Below are 17,436 nucleotides of genomic sequence, written 5' to 3' on the forward strand. Positions count from 1 at the left end.
GTTTTTTTTTCCTCGATTAATCCACAAAATGCTTTTGTGCATGTAAAAGTAAAAAAAATACCTCAAAATTATATCGTGACATATCGTGTCTTGTCCAAACCCAATGTTATACAACACATAAACTCAGCAAATCATTGCATTGGAAAAACTGGAAAATGTTTGATTTATTGCTTAAATAAAATAACAAAATAGTACGATTTATATTTAACTATTGTTTATTAAAAATATTGTGTATGGACTTGGAGTAGCCTATAAATGCATTCAAAGAAAGGTACACATAATGTCAAAATCAAAAAGGCGTTACGTTTTACCAGTGTTGGGAAGGTTACTTTTGAAATTTAATTGTTACTCTTTTAAAAATGTAATACGTAATGTAACTATCTTAATTATTTCATTAAAGTAATGTAACCTATTGCACTTGATTACTTTTTGATGACTTCCTTACGTGAAGTCACGTGATAACATTTTTAAGATACTGTATTAAAACTGTGGACAACCATTTAACTGAGGGGAAGACAAGTTAATTAGGGCTGCAATTACTTTTTTTTAATTGATTGATTTATTTATTTTTTTATTTAATTACATGTAACTAGTTACTCCCAATTACTGCTTATTGCAAAAATAGTTTCTCTATTCTGTTATTTACTGGACGTTATTGTTGTTGGATTTATATTAACCTGTTGAAATTGTAGCTAAAGAAAATTAATTAATCTGCGTATGCACGTGCCGCTGAATGGACGACAGACTGCGCGCGTGAGCACATATATCGCCCTAAAAACACTGTACATTGATAACTCACACACATTGAACACTGACGGTGATGTAGTCGGTGGGCTCTGCATCCCCTTCTCCTCCTCCTCCTCCTCCGGCTCCTCTCAAACAGCACGTGGGCCCCTGATGCTGATGAACTGTCAGAACCTAGCGCATGCGCGTTGCGATGATGGGAATTTCCAACAGCTGAGGAGGCGTAGCTAGCCACGGCTAGCACTTGTTAAAGGTAAGATGTGTTGGCGGTGGTGTTAAGAAAACGGCGTGGTCTCTTAGCTGAAGCAGAATTAGACCTGGCCGCACTAGAGTCGTGTCACAATGACGGTATATGTTCAGGAAATGGTCTCTAATATGCCAAAGATTTCTATCTAGCGATGGACCGCCCTGCTAGCTAGAGCAATTGTTAGCTAGCCAGCTGCGCTGAAATGGGCGTTCACTGCTTAGCCTGGACTCAGTTGGGGGCCCATGCCAGTGACAGCAGCGGGGTTTGAGGGTTTGAGATTCACGGAGAATTGACGTATATGCTGTCCTCAGGGCGTATGTCTTATTATCAGCACTGGTCGTGACGGAGCGATTCTGTTACAGGTGATGCGCAATAGTAATGGTGATGTTGTTAGCTAAGGCATGCTGCTTGCTAGCTCGCTAAACGGGTGCTCGCTAAGGTTGGTGTGTGTGAGGTAACTGGAATAGTCGGCCAGCTTCCTTGGGAACGAGGAACAGAACCACTCAAGTGCTGTGCTGTAAGTTTCACGGCAGATTTTAGTCTTACAAATATCCACATTAGCACATCCGCATGTCTTATATAGCGTCCGTAATGTGAGCGAGCTGAAGCTAAATGCAGGCTAACATGGTTTATACGCATGTTGTACTGCTGGCTCACACATTCACTGGCGCAAACAGGCGCGCAAGACGAAAGGAATATGTCTGTTAAAAGTGAGTCCACGTCCTGGTTCTGCACACTGTATTTCCTGTAGTCTTTCACTTGTTTACGTACATCGTGATAACGATCTGTCACTCCAACCTATTTGTTATACAGCCAACATAGAGTAGCCCACTTCATAGCACAGACACTGTTTCTCAAAATAGTGATGCTTATTCTCCCCTTCTCTTGTCTGAACCATTATATTTTAAAAATACTCTTCTTGATGATTATTACAAATGTACATTCGTGTGGACTGAACTAACACTGTAGATATGTGACCCAAGTTTCTTTCTTTATTTGTGTGTGTCAGGATGAAAGATCTCCATTTTCATAAAGCTTTCCTGTGTCATTACAGCTCGGAGACGGCTCAGAAGAATCACACGGTCATGAACATGTCTTCATGATAAGTGACCTTGAACTCTGCACATGCTGAAACCAATGAGTGGGAAAGATACATCTCTGCAGTGACAGAGCGTGAAGCAAAAGCTCCTTCTGACCTCATCTTGCACGACATAGGCCTGTTTGTCTTGAAACAAGTCAGGCTTTGAGCCAATACCAGAGATGCCCGTGAGAAGGCATCCCTACAGGCTGCCGCCTAGCTATGCCAACTGAAAGCACCAGACAACTGCATCTCTTGTTTAAAAGGATGTGCTGCTGATTGGATGCAAAATCTCATTCCTCTTCCACCTCTCCAAAGCATTATTCACGTTGAGTGTGTGCCAGCGTGTACAGTGAATTATGGTGACCAAAAATGGTGCTTGAATGTGGCATCCTGGTGCAGAATATGCTAAAAGGGGTGAGGCTCTCTCAGAAAAGTATAACAGCCGACTGATAGTCTGCTGCCGATAATGGATGCCAAGTTAAAAGAGGACCTGTTTCGAAGGTATGTGACGGCACTGGAGAGGCGTCTGGAGGATGGAGGGGAACACACAGGGATTGGAACTGCACCAGAGGGGGACAGAGGGAGACACAAGGACAGTGAGGCCCTACTCTCCACAGCCACAGCTCTGCTAGGAGCCTACCAGCCAGATCCAGGACAGCGTTTCCGGATGGTGCGCTTCTATGAAGTGGTGGAGAATTCTCTCCGCTGCCAGAGAGGGGGCAACATCAAGAGCTTGGAGAGAGCCTTCCACACACTGGAAACCATCTGCACCAACCTCCTGCTCTTCCCCTGGAAGAAGGAGTTCAGATGTATAAAGGTGAGTTTAGCATATTCTCAGGGTGGTCATGTTATTCTAACTTACAGCTGTGTTTACAGCCGAAACCCAAATGTTCATCTTGACAGAATAAGCCATCAGCCTCCAATATCAGTATTTTCCAGAGTGCTTATTCACTATAGAATCCCCAATCTCTGTATAAGCAGTTTCAAAATGATTATTCAAGTGAATACCTTAACTACACAGCCACTTTCAGAGGAAATATTATTTTTGTTTCTTTGATTTAATTTGTTGAAGTTTGGAGTGCAGCTTTTAGATTTGAATAAAAACAAGTGTCTCATGCACAGGCAGAAAGAGACAGGTTATCCTACTGTGAATTATCACTTCAAAGATCCACCACAGAGTCCACCAAATGTTTTCCACGCTAGTTTGTACAGACAGTGTACATTAATATGTTTTATGACATCGATGTGGAAACAAGCTTTTGTCACATCTTAGTGCCTCTATTGTTGTAGGTGTGCCACTCATCACAACTGCAGGGATCTTTGAGCAATTATATATACAGTAAAGGCAATACAGTGTAAATGTAATGTCAGTTCTTTGTCTACAAAGTTGACCAATATCTGATACCTGACTGTTATAAAGGATACAGTAACATAAGTCTACCCAACATCAGCAACTGACTCATTAACTTATTTATTGTTTAGTTTGAGTATTTATTGTCCAATTATAACACCATGCAGTTTATTTTAACCTTTTTTTGTATTTATATAATATTTTTTACACCACATAGTTTTTATGTGTAAACCAAAATTGAAAATACTGGATCTGAACCCGCTACTCTCTCTACATTGCTTGTCCTGTATTCAAACTCTACTTTCAAACATCTGTACATGAGGTAATATTTGCTAATGCTGTTAAAAGTGTTACATCTGTAATGTTGGTTAACTCAGTAGCTAAATCAACCTATACTTTGACCTACAAGCTATCAGAGGAAAGCATGTAGATATTAGCTTTCTTATGCAGGACAATTTTAATTGACTGACACTAATGCTAATTAACCCATTTCTCTTCTAGACCTTCACTGGCCCATATGTGTACCATCTGCAGTCTGCCATTTCTGATGCTGAACTCCGAACTCTAATGCGCACCATCGGCTACGCCTGTGACCATGACTCGCAGTTCCATTTGCAGGAGCACCCAGGAGGCACAAATCATCTCCGGCAGTTGGCGTTTGAACTCTTCCTGGCCCAGGCAGAGTGTCGTCTTCTGGGAGAGGTAGTGGCTCTGGCCCGTGGTTCGGCCTCAGAGCTGGAGGCCCTGGAGCTCCGCAGAGGTTGCAGAGATGATGCAGCTGGCTGTGCCGAGGCACTCCGCAGACGCGACAGCCTTGGGGCGGATATGGCTCGGCTGTCTGTGCGGCCGGTGGATATAGAGAGGCCTCATGCCCACCACCTGAGGCGAGGAAGCCGACCGTCTAAGTCTGTGGATGTTACAGATGGGGCTGGTCACTGGCACGCAGCAGTTACTAAGCCTGTCTTGAAGGCCTCATTGAGTCTGCGGAAGGAGCCTCTGTTTGTGGATGCAGAAGAGGATATGAAGGACGAGATCATCAGGCCCAGCACCTCAGCATCTCTCTTCTCTGTGGCAGCTCCACCTTCCTACAGCCCTGTTGCAGATTTCTTCCCAATTCAGTCACCTCCCCCTGCTGATGCTTACACATCCTACCACCTGTCCTCTTTGGATGAGATTGACTTGTACACAGAGAGGGGTGTTGGGACGGGAGGAAGGCAGACCCCCTCTCGACCTCCATCCAGAGAGCCTCGGGATGCAAGGGATGCATGGCTGCTAAAAGCTCATGGTAGTGTGAAGTGTCAGGGCTGTGGGCTGGGTTGCTCCTCTATGGCCTCCTGCCAGAGGTGTGACATGATCCTCTGTGCTGCCTGTCACGATGTGGACCCCTCCCCTTGCTGTGGCCTCCAAGACTACCACCCCAAATCCCCACGACCCCTCGATGGATACATTCCTGTCAAGGAGAAGCTCTCTGTCTACTCAAATACTCACTCCCACTCCCATCTCCATCCGCACCCCCTGACACTGACCCACTCACACTCTCACCCCCATCCTCATCCCCAGATGGTGGAGAAACCCCACATGTCCACTAAGCTGTTTGCAAGCAAATCTGTTGCCTTGACAACGCCAAAGGGAGGCAGCAGTGAGCGACTAAGCATGGGGGGATCGCGATGCGGGTTTTGCAACAAGCCAGGGGCATCACACACCTGTGTGAACTGCTCTAAGGTGTCATGTGACTCGTGCATGGGCTTGTATGCAAAGGATATTTGCACGCGAAAGAATCCCCAGCACAGCTTTGTGCCCAACCATCAGCTTAACTTCAAATCCGGCACCATATCTCACCTGGTGTACCGATGAATCAGGCAGACAGAATATTTGTTTCTCCCTTCTAGTCCTTTCCCTCAACCCACTGCATAGTCTTGCACTATTGCTTTAGCTCTGTTCCCGTTTAAACAGCTCATTCACTATCTTCCCCTTTATCTGATGGTCTTTTGCTCTCTAACCCTCTCTTGAACTTTGTACATTTTCTCTTACTGTCAGTAGGGCCCTGGAATGCACATGCCACAGAGAGCCATATCGTCTGCCCATCTCTCTGCCTTGTACAAGTTCAGGCCTTTATCTATTTCTTCTTCCTTTTACCTTGCTACCTGCTCTTGAGTAGTCATGTGATGTTGTAGCGCTTCCCCAATTCCTCAAATTTTGTCCTCCTCAAAAGGGAAACTGGAGAAAAGGGAGTTTAATTCCTTCTCATTTTGAATGAATTCCGTCCAAATGAACATATATACTTTACCTAACTTCTCAGCTAAAAATTCCTCTAATATATATAAATATATATATATATATATATATACATACAGTATATATGTGTGTGTGTGAGAGAGAGAGTGTGGGTGTGTGCGCGCGTGTGTGTCTAGAGAAGACCTCTGAGCTTGCATTGTGACACAGGAGATCTTTTTAAACTTGAAAAATAGTAGGGAAAAACAGAGAAAACATACACTGGAAGTCAATAAGTCAATAGTATATATTTTTAATCTCTATTCTCTAGAACAATGTGAGACTGTTAAATGGGCATGAGGTCTGGCATTGGGATTTTTGGGGTATAAAGTTATGTTTGTGGGTGCGGGGTGGGATATATCTCAAAGAGACATATTGAGACAATGGTCAGATGCCATATATTCTATTTAAAAGATTATGCCTTGTAAATTAACCCTCAATTGTTTCTGGTTATGTGACTGAGGTTTCAATGCTGCTGTTGACTTGAGACATTGAAGATGTGTGGCGTTAACTTCTTTCTGGTAAATAGCCTGTTGAGTTGTGTCAGTTCCAAGTCCCCCCCACCCCCCCACCCCTCCTCCTCATTCCCTTTCATTACACTCCTTAAGCCGCCATGGTCCATGATGTTGTAGTGCACCCTTACCAGATCAGTCATTCCCTGTCGGTCTCAGGTGGCGTCACAGGAAGTCTCACGCTGGGCCATAAATCAAGTGATAACGGTTCTCTGACAGTGTGTGAGCCTATCGATCGATCTTAGACAGTATGAAAGTGTATACTCTGACACGGTTTCTGTCTACCTCAAATGGCTTCAGCTTGTACACCTAGTTTGACATTGTGGTTTCAAACTAGCCCGACTGGTGTTTTAGCTGAATAGAAAACATCTCCTCTTACAATGATCTTATTTAGTCACTTTTAAAGGCTAGCAGAGGTTAATCATTTAATGAGATAATCCCGGGCTTTGTCATCTGAACGACGGAACAAGGTTTTCTGTCTGGTAGCTGTTTACAGTGTCTGTATGCGCAGGATGTGGACACAAAAACATGAACACCTGTGGATTATAAAGCAATTCAATACAATGGCACTGTTGTGAATCTCAAATTGTAAAGGATGTTTGAAACGGTCAGAAAGGTGCTGATAGTTTCATGGCAATTACTGAACCTGGAAGTTGTGGTAGAGTACTGGATTGCACTGCAAAGTAAAGCTAAATTCACACTACATGACTTTCAAAATTCTCAGAGCACCATACTGTTCACACTACATAACTTGCTGTCCTGTAATCAGCAGTCTTGAAGTCGTTATGCTTTTCACATTATATGGGGGTCACACACTACAAGATATTTCACTAGGAGAAATCCCCAATGAGTGTCATGGGTCGACCCACAACCTGGGGTTGGTGGGATGCTTACTCAAACTATCAAAGTCAAAAAGTGGCAAAATCCCTGACAGGTTGAGATATTTAGGGTGCTAGATATCTGGTAAGCATCTGCAGCGCCTCAACGGTTCACGCATACAATGAGCGCCGAGCCAACGTTGATTTGCTTATGATCTGGGGCTTTTGTTGGAGAGCTCCAAAAACCTGTCAGTGAGCCGAAAATCAGGGATAAAGTCATGTAGTGTGAACAAGTCATTAGTCGTCCCTGTTTTTCACCATTGACAAAAGACAGAAACCACTTATAATATGTCGCAGTTCAGTACAACACCCCCTAAGACTGTGGGCTCACAGAGATGAACAGACGCCTTTCTGATACAAAGTTAATCACATTTAAGATAAGATAAGACTTAATTAATCCCATATTGGGAAATTGACGCATTACAGCAGCTTAACAGTCAGAAGCAAGAAAAAAGAAAGCGATATGCAAGTTAGATCAAATAAAAGGTAAAATACAAAATCTATGTCCACCATTCATAGTTGCAGTATAGTTATAGTTGCTATTTATTACATGGCGATTGCACTACATTGTCACAGGGATTCATGTTGTGTCTACCTGCTTGTACAGCGCAGTTTTCACACATGTGTAAAGTTACTTTTTTAAGACCCTGACAGCCCTATTTAAGGCCCTTGATTTGGAGTGATTTGGTGCATGAGGTTAGCTGGCGTTTCCTCAAGCAAGCCACTGCCATTTGCTGTGGATATTTCATTAAACTCATTTATAGATATACTTTAAAGGGCTGGGGTTGTCGTGGGTAAGTAAACTCTACTAACATGTAAACCATCATAAATTTAGATGGTACCTTTAGTGATTAGGTTCCGATTCTCCATGTAAGATGCTGTATATTGCAGTTGATAGTCACCAAGGGCTAATTTTAAATCACATTTCATATTATGTAAAAGTCTGGGTTATTTTGACCGAGCGTTGAGGCAACACAAGCCTTCACGTTCTGTCAGGAATAACCTCTAAATGCCTTAAGCTCATTCATATGTCTTATCGAGTACTTTGTTTTGTTGTCATTGACATTGTTTCATGTCTTACCAGCCTGTAGGTTAAACATTAACACAGTTTTGCCAGCTACATGTACTAAATACATAGCTTGACCTGTGACAACTAAGGACGGAGTTCAGAGTGATTCAGAAATACAGACGACTATGGATTAACTACAACACAGGGTGTGTAAGACGGAGCGTATTGAACCATGCATATTAACAGAGTTATGCAGCAACTCGCACATTGTAGACCAATATATACACTATGTTCTTAGAGGGGTTGATGTCTGTAATAGTAACCATGTTTTGCCTGGAAGGAATTTTGTTTTGCTTACAGATATTACCTGAACACACGCTTGGTTACAGGGAATGATGTCTGATCTCATGCTTCTGTTCATTCCTTCCCTTTAAAATGATTTTTTTTTTGTCTTTGTCATGTTAAATAACATAAAGAAGGGATCTTTTGATACCGTTTGCATGTAGCTTAAGGATTCTGTAAGAGATGTTCTTGGGTCAATGTTAGCTAATCACAGAAGTCTTGATTGACCTTAGGGGAGGTGTGCAATCGTTCTGTTTTTCATCGAATGAAGCCTTTCGAAATACTTTGAATATTTATCATAGATATATTTCCATTGAGTCTGTTCATTGCAAATCATACCAGCAACTAAGATGACTTTCTGAAGTATTGAGCCATGTTGCAAGAATGATCATATTGCCAAATGAAGAACAAATATTGGAGTAGAAAACAAAATCCTGTCGCTCGCCCAGATGTACAGTTAATGTAACATAAATCTGTGGTTCTGCTAAAGTTAAGTGTCTGTAGATGTTGGCCTTTTAAAGAAGCCTAGAAAGAGAATCATCAACATATATACCTACTCGCACACCATGGGACGTGGATTTGACTCGGATCAGCTGACTGATCATTTGTGTAGGTCACTACAAAGGGCTAAACAGTCTTCAGGGCTGCTGCTAAGTTTGTGGGCACTGTTTTAATCTTTTAGAGAACAACTGACTTGTTGTAGGTGAATATCTAACGTGGAGCTCACTTTACATTCATCAGTGGATATGAATAACTGATGTTGGGAAGATAAGAAAACAAAAGAGCTATTTTTATTTAGTGTCATGGAATACATTGAGCCATTTGAACATGATTGGTTTAACCCACACCAGACACACTCAAGTCATTGTGGAAGTCAATACTCCCTTTACCTCTTTGTGTGGTTATCTTACTGATGTTAACAGTGGTGGTGTAATTAGGCAGCCCCTTTACCATTCCCTATTTCCCTAACCCTTTCTTGGCATGCTCTGTACAAGGCCCAAACCCATACCTCTTCTCCCTCTTCTCCCTCACCCACTCCCACCCCACCCCACCCCACCCCACCCCACCCCCCACCTTGGCACTGAGGATCATTGCACAATGTCTATATGAAGGGGTATGGACCTTACGATCAATATGTGGGCATACATGGGGGTGGAAAGGGAAAATAGCCAAAATTGTTAATCGGTGAAAATATATATATATACATATATATATATTGAAACGTAAATGAGATTTTATAAAATAATTTAAAGAATAAAATTCTGAAAAAAAAAAATTTCTGCCTTGAGTTTTTGAGTGATTGCAGCTTGGTATGTTGCGTTGTTGAGCTGTTGACTGCAGTGTGGACAGAGTCTGTTTTTGAACCACTGTAGGTAAGGTGGTTTTTTTATGTCTACAGGTTTAAACATGTATGTTTTCCAGCACTATAATAATTAATGTAGATATACTGGAGATATTCGATGCTACTTTTAATACATGGGGGGAAAAAGTGACATTAAGGGAATACTGTTTTATTAAAGGATAAACATAAAGCTTTAACACAAATTCCTTTTCATAATTAGCAGCAGAGAACAGAAACACTGGAGTAAATATAAACAATAAGAGGGCGGCACGGTGGTACAGTGGTTAGCATTGTTGCCTCACAGCAAGAGAGTTCCTGGTTCAAACCCAGTTTGCATGTTCTCCTTGTGTCAGCGTGGGTTTTCTCCAGGTACTGCGGTTTCCTCCCACAGTCCAAAGACATGCAGGTTAGGTTAATCAGTGACTCTAAATTGGCCGTAGGTGTGACTGGTTGGCTGTCTCTATGTGTCAGCCCTGTGATAGTCTTGCGACCTGTCCAGGGTGTACCCCGCCTCTCACCCAGCATCAGCTGGGTCAGGCTCCAGCCCCCTGCGACCACCAACAGGATAAGCATCTGCAGAAAATGAATGAATGAATGAGAGCAAGAAAGACCAGTGTCTCAATATTTATGTGTGGGGAAAAATCAATATTAGACTAGTGATTCATTTAGTATTGTTCTCCATCTAATATCTCCATTAAGCGTTTCCAATTCCCCCCTGGGGATCGATAAAGTATTCAGAGTCTGAGTCTGAATTCAAAGAGCTTTTGTGTCTCTGACAGTAACTAACATACTATTTATCACAAGCCTGTTTCCCCTATCTTCCATGCTGTTAGTTTGATATGTTCTATCTGTCCGTTTTCAACTCTCCTGTATAACTCTCATTTTGCACCAGCATATGTTGATCTTCCAGACTGCCCAGTTCTGCATGGGGTTGGTTTTCCCTATTTGACCAGCAGGTGGTGATAAATACCCATACATGGAGAGACTGAGGCTGCATGAAGTGCACCAAGAAATACTTTTAACTTAAAATATATGTGTTTAAGAGTAGGATTTTACTGGATTCACATCCTTAGTTGGGTCTACATTAGTATTATATCCATATGAGTTATTTTTATGAGCAGCTGTTTGCTGTTAAATAATCTTTGTTTTTTACCCATCATCTGACATGGAAATCTAAACAAAGGCAACCACAGAGTATAATAATAATAATGCATTTTATTTATAGGTGCCTTTCAGAGTACTCAAGGACACCTTACAACAAAATTACAAATATTAGGTATAAAATCATAGTGCAAGACACAATGTGTGTGTCACCATTAAATCAGACCGAATATGCCGTCTTGAAAAGGTGTGTTTTCAGACAGGGTTTGAAAGTTCAAAGGGAGTCAATATTGCAAGGGTTGTGGGGGAGAGAGTCCCAGAGGTGGGGAGCAGAACGGCTGAAGGCTCTAGAAACAATGGTAGCCAAATGGTCAGATGGTGATGTGAGTTGGATTGCAGAAGAGGATCTAAGGGTGTTTTCACATTTAGTCCTTTTTAAACTGACCAAACTCAGTCCTCTTAAAGTACACCAAAAGTGGACCACCAGAAAAAAGGACACAGTTCTCTTTCTGGTCAACTTCAGCTCTGATGGGGCCTCTTTCTGTTCAAACTATAGCCTATATATGATGTGGTTTATTTTTTTTGCCTTGATGTGGCACTGTAGTGCATTTATGAAGCCCCTCACATTCAGATGAACTTAAAATTGGAGGAAAACCTTAGTGTTTCTGTGCTGTTGACTGTCGCCATTGGATGTATTCTACATTCCACATCTGGGGACGTGCAGTATCTTCCGGGGACCAAACCACTCCACGTCCTGCGTCCTTGCAAGCATAACAGGCCGACAAGGTTTTGTCAGTTTTTTCAAGCGTCCCAGTGCAATAGCTGTGATCTAGAGGACTAAATACAGTGGCAAAGAGCAAAGCAACCTGGAGTGCTTTGTGTTCACAAGGCACAAGTTAAGTGAACCACACTGCAGACTTGAAGCGAACTGAACTCACACAACCTCGGGAGGTCTTAGTTCGGACCTCCCGAGGTTGTGTGAGTTACTTTCATCTCAGAGGGGTCTGAGTTCTCTTGGAGTGTTCACATTTGTGCAAAAAATGCTGAGTCACAGCTCCAAGTCCACGTAGAGGACTGAAAAGGACAAGTGTGAAAACACCCTGAGAGTACGGGAGGGTGTGTAGATATGAAGGAGTTTGGACAGATATGAAGGGGCTTGATTATGAAGGGTCTTAAAGGTGAGGAGCAGAATCTTGCAATCGATGTGATATTTAACAGGAAGGCAGTGAAGCTGCTGGAGAACAGGAGTGATATGATCTATGGAGGGGGTTCTGGTAATGATACGGGTGGCTGAATTCTGGACCAGCTGGAGTTTATGAAGACACTTGAGAGAGAGACCAAAGAGGACAGACTGTAACCAAAGAATGGACGAGGGTAGCAGCACTCTGAGGTGTAAGTGATGGCGTGATCTGTTTCATGACATATTGAATAGTCTTGGTTCAAGGCAACACTTTGGATGCTTAACAAGGCAAGGAGAAGATAGAATGTAAATGTGGTATTGTAGGTTACAAGTTAGAATTGGCCAAGACAGTCATTGATCACATTTTACAGCAATAAAACAGGGTGCAAAGTCGTGTGGTGCATTTTCAAATGGTTATCTCTGTTATGAACACAACAAATGCACATACACAGTAAACCAAATGAGGAAAGGGTAATCGGACGCTCTGACCTCGAGTGCCATGGAACAATATCTGAGATAATAACTGAAGGGCTTAATACAGAGTGTCCACATGAGCAGGATTTAAAATTACCACCCTACAAACACTAGATCCTGGTAACTTCCTGAGATGATACAGATTTTTGATTATGTAGGATCGTAGGTTGTGACTTGGATTCCTCACTGCCACTAATAGAAGCTCAGGTGGAATTGCTTTTTATATTTAGAGTCCCACATGACAAAACCTCATTTAGTTTTTATCTACACATCCACATCGTTGGTGTGATTCATCAGCTACAAGAGGATCATTTTAGGAATGGACACCTGCTTAGGATAAACTTTCAGATGCTTGTTTTGGCTCACGGTTCTTAAGCAAATGAGATCTGGAGCCTGGCGCCCGTCACTGCTCTAAATAAGCTTCCATATTGGGTATAATGATTGGATCAGTGTCTGGACTTTGTGCTCGCCTCCAAATAACTAATGTTAGGTATGGAATAGCTGCAGCTGAGATTATCCACAAGAGGGGAGTAGCAGAGATGGACATCAGTGGGGAATTCTGCAGAGACTAAAATGCTGAGTGAGTGTCCCTGCACCCTGCACCATCCTGTCCTCTGGGGCATGTCAGGACTGTGCTGACTAACAGCCTTTACCAGCCTTGAGGGAGCCCAGGACATACTAAGTAACACACATTGCTGTTCAGCAGGAGAGAGGGATAATGACTAATGGCACACTGCTTAGCCTTTGAATAAATCCACTACCAGCAGTAGCATTAAGTAGCACAAAATGCATTAAGTAATGTATTTACATGTGTTGTATTCTCTAATGCATGTGTTTGAGTTTTCCCAAATCTGCCTCCAGTTTATTCCAATTTTTTTCCTCATTTATTCGGCCATTTCCCCGGTGACGTTCAACCATAACTGCTGGAGAAAATGGACCGATGCCGAGAAATGTGCAGGTACAGAAACCCCACAGCAGCTGGTCATTATCTGAGGGAGGTGAGCACCGGTTTTAATGGACTATGTTTAAGCGTGTCACTGCTAATGAGGGCAGTAACAGAAACACACTGCACTTTATGTTATGTAGCCTACTTCCACCCACATACCATGGCACATTACCTAACACTGCACCTACACACAGTATAAGTCACACCTGCACACAGACACACAAACATGCATCTGTGACAAGACTTGTGTGAACGAGGTGGGCGGCAATTGGAGGACCAGTTGTTATAGAGGGGAGTCAGAGACCTGTGTGTGTCAGAGATGAGATTTGGTCTTGTGTAAGGCTTTTGTTACTGGTTAATTACATGTCAGAGGAGAGTCGTGACGCCGTCTCTCCTTACGTGTCACTTGAAGGACTTTTCTCTCTGTCTCTCTCCTCCCCCTGCTCCGCACATGATTTGTTATCTCGGCAGTTGATTAACACATACATTCAATAAATGAATGCGCAACATTTCACTCTCAGTAATTAATTATGTGAAATGGCACTCTTTGATGGAGAAAAAAGCATTTTATCTGGTGTCCTCTGCCAGAGTTGGAGCTCGTTCAATATCAACAAATAGTCAACAAATATTTGACTGTAAACACACATACTGTATAAATGCAGAGGCAGGCACTTAGCCACCTATTATCTGTGCTTACTCTGGCTCTTGTCTTCTCAAGACAAATATTATAATAGGGGTCCTTGCACAGTCTCATAAATATTCTATTACCACACCACGTAATTGCCTGCGGCTAATGTGTGTTTTGTGATTTATAATTAAAGGTGTCATCACCTCAACCTTCCCTTCAAGTTTGAAACGTCATCCTGCTGACGTCCTTGCCATTACAGCGCTTCAATTCATCACCAGAGTGAACATTTTTATGTTTACTGTCTTTAAATATTTTGTGACACAAAGTTTATTAGAGATTCAGATTCTCTATACAATATCAATAGTTCCAACAAAATAAAATCTACCACAAATTACACATTTAAACAGCTCCTAAATACAAAAAAATGTCTCCTGGGATCTATATACATATAAATCAACAGGTGATTTCCTTCTTTTAGCAAAATCCTAAATGACTGAGTTGTTTTTTTTCCACCTGGACTTTTATGCTCTGCCATTTCTCCTCTAATCATCACGCTGTAACCTGTGGCAGGCTGTTATGATACCAGAACTATTGCACAGTCCCATATATGTAACCTCACGTACATTACCAAAGGTTTATGACAAAATCACTTGACGACACAGACTCCCGTGTGCCCATGGCAAGAGAGGAGAGGGAGAGACGCTGTGCTGCTGAGTGGCAACTCACTTAAAGTGTCATGTATCAGTTCAAGGAGGACCCAAATGCAGACTAACAGGCAGATTGAAGTTTTAACAAAAAGCAAGCTTTAATACAACCGATAAAAAACATCCAGATAAAGCAGGTAACTGAAAGTCCAAATGAAAACCAACCAGGAAATACGATGAAATACGGTGAAAAATCCAAACACGAGATACCAGGCTGGAAAAGGAGCATGGAACGACACCTAAGAACACAGGGATGAATGCAGGACAATCTGACAAAGAACAAAGGGAAACACACAGGTATACATACACAGAAAACTAATCACAAGAATGAGACCCAACTGGATTAGAAAGAAATGGGCAAAAGGAGGGAAATGGAGACTGGCTGACAACAACGGTGTGGAGGGTGGAGTAAACAAGACTAATACAGAACAGGTGTGAAGGGAAGACTCTGGGGACAGGGAAGGACTAATGAGACAGGTGTGACAGAAAACAGGCGGGAAAACATTCAGAGATGGGAAGTAAAACCAGACACGACACATGAGGAGAGAATCTACAAGATAAAACCGGAAGCAGATTAAACATGAATGTTTTTTGCCTTGGGTAACAGTATGACTTCAATATGTCAACACATTAAGATACTGCGAGTATCACCATATGAATTTTTCATATTAAGAATTATATCGGTATTATCGTGAACACGATGATATGGCACACCCTTACGAGTAAGTACATAGAAAGCAGTGTACTGAGGGTTGTGATAGGGGTGATTGTAATATATGTTACCATGCTGTCAGTGAAGTGTAATTACTTTATACTCTGTTTACACTTAAAGTCCTGCTGGAGTATATTTGTGACAGTGGGATGCTCTGTGCGTCATGTCTTCATGCCACCCACACACAACCTTGACAGTCACGCTGGAAGCACGTCATGGCTTTATGTTTGTGTTTACAGTATCTCATTGTCTGAACACAACAGTTCTAACACTTGAATAACTGGACACACATTTAACGTTTGAAAAGTTTAATAAACAAGGAAAAACTCAGTGGACTTTACATTAAAGTTATAAAAGAAAAAAAGAGATAAAACATGTCTGTCACAGAGACAGAGTCAGAGTTGTTTGTTCACAACACATACTCAGTGTATTCAGTTGCTAAGCTGCATTATTGAATGGTAACAGAGAGAAGAAAAGCTCAGGTTGCTATTAGAAGCACCGAGTTGGAGCACGTCTCAGGTCGATTCAGCCACGAGGAGCGTAAAAAGTAAAGGCAGGTTTGTCAGACTTTGAACTGACACTCATTAGGAGACCAGCGCTGGATGACCTGAGGTCTGGGTGGCACGTAGCTTTTAAGCATGTCTGCCATAAATTGTGGAGCAAGGCCATTCGGTGCTTTACAGAGACAAGCGAAGAGAAGTCAAATGTAGTTCATACTGGAAGCAGTGATTTAAGGATGTTTGGAATGGGCTTTCTTTTCTTAGTCAGTGTAAAAACTAAATGGATTGGAGCTCAGCCAACAGTCGGCCGTCACGGCCCTGCAGGTTATGGAAGCATGCGCACAGGTCCTCAGGTCTGGTTTTGATAAAAATGTAGGAGCAAAATTGAGGTCAGCATCAAGAATGACATTTGGATTCCTCATTTCATCTGTAGTTTTGAGGTTAAGGAGTAACTGGAAGCTTAAGTGCCAGTGTTCAACTTGACAGAGGAGTCTGAGCCATGCTTTGAAATTAAATGGCATGTTTGAATATCGCAAACAGTATTGAGGAAATAGGTCAGACAGGACGATGAGTGCGAAGAGGTAGGTGTTGGGCACAGTGACTTTCAAAAGTACGAAAGGAGTGAGTGAAGGTCAATGATGTGGTGATTAATAGATATACTGTCAGACAATAACATCACTGATGTCATCGCTCTGAGGCAGCTGTGCCAATCACAGAGAGCCGTGACAACAATAGCTTAATAATAAGGAACATATAGCAGCTAAGGAGCTGTTTTGATTGAACTGAATTCATAAAATGATGACGGATATAGATAATAGAACATGATGTTGATGAGGCCATTTATGTGACTGCATCAGTCCGAAGCTGTTTCAGTTTTAACTAAACGTAACAGGGTAATATGTGTAACAAAGTCAAATGTAGATTTGTAATATTAAGTTTTAAATAATTATTTGATATTTGATTCTGTACCCCTACGTTCACCTTTTGGGGTACCCCACCTATAAAGGGTTGTCCCCCGCCTTGCTCTAATTTCCGTGTTCAAGTGCTGTTAAACTATGTTTATAAGTTAATTTTATGCTAACATAATCTTGTGTCGCTTATTTTGTGTAGGGACTGGAGTTTGTGTGGTTGTGTATGACGGAGGATTTTGTTTTGCCACTTGTTGTCAGGTATGTTTTCTGTGTTTCATTGTACAACATGGCGCCCTTTTGCTCTTGTGCTCCGTGGGAGAGGGGCTTGAGTTTGTTTGGTTGTGTATGACGGAGGATTTTGTTTTGCCACTTGTCAGGAGAGGAATAAACGGAGATCACCTCTGAAGATATCTACGGTCTGGGCCTCTTTATATCTAAACAACGCAGACATCACTAGAGTCCACCGGTTACATACCTCAGGTGACAGTCGCATCATATCGTAA

At 42.1% G+C, this 17,436-nt stretch overlaps 1 protein-coding gene across 3 annotated transcripts; it reads left to right on the forward strand.

Moving 5' to 3' along the window:
- The first annotated feature begins 36 nt into the window (after positions 1-36).
- On the forward strand, positions 37-9,618 carry spata2 (spermatogenesis associated 2). 3 transcript variants are annotated; one of them, XM_049582321.1, is made up of 3 exons: positions 37-997; positions 2,046-2,889; positions 3,925-9,618. In XM_049582321.1, the coding sequence occupies exons 2-3, from the start codon at positions 2,539-2,541 to the stop codon at positions 5,275-5,277; spliced, it is 1,704 nt and encodes a 567-aa protein (XP_049438278.1). In that variant the 5' UTR covers positions 37-997; positions 2,046-2,538; the 3' UTR covers positions 5,278-9,618. The 3 variants fall into 3 exon arrangements, with proteins under 3 accessions (XP_049438278.1, XP_049438280.1, XP_049438279.1); XM_049582323.1 differs by lacking the exon at positions 37-997 and adding an exon at positions 1,014-1,353; XM_049582322.1 differs by lacking the exon at positions 37-997 and adding an exon at positions 1,391-1,508.
- Positions 9,619-17,436: the final 7,818 nt, after the last annotated feature.

The sequence above is a fragment of the Epinephelus fuscoguttatus genome, linkage group LG7, assembly GCF_011397635.1.
Source record: "Epinephelus fuscoguttatus linkage group LG7, E.fuscoguttatus.final_Chr_v1".
NCBI lineage: Eukaryota > Metazoa > Chordata > Actinopteri > Perciformes > Serranidae > Epinephelus > Epinephelus fuscoguttatus.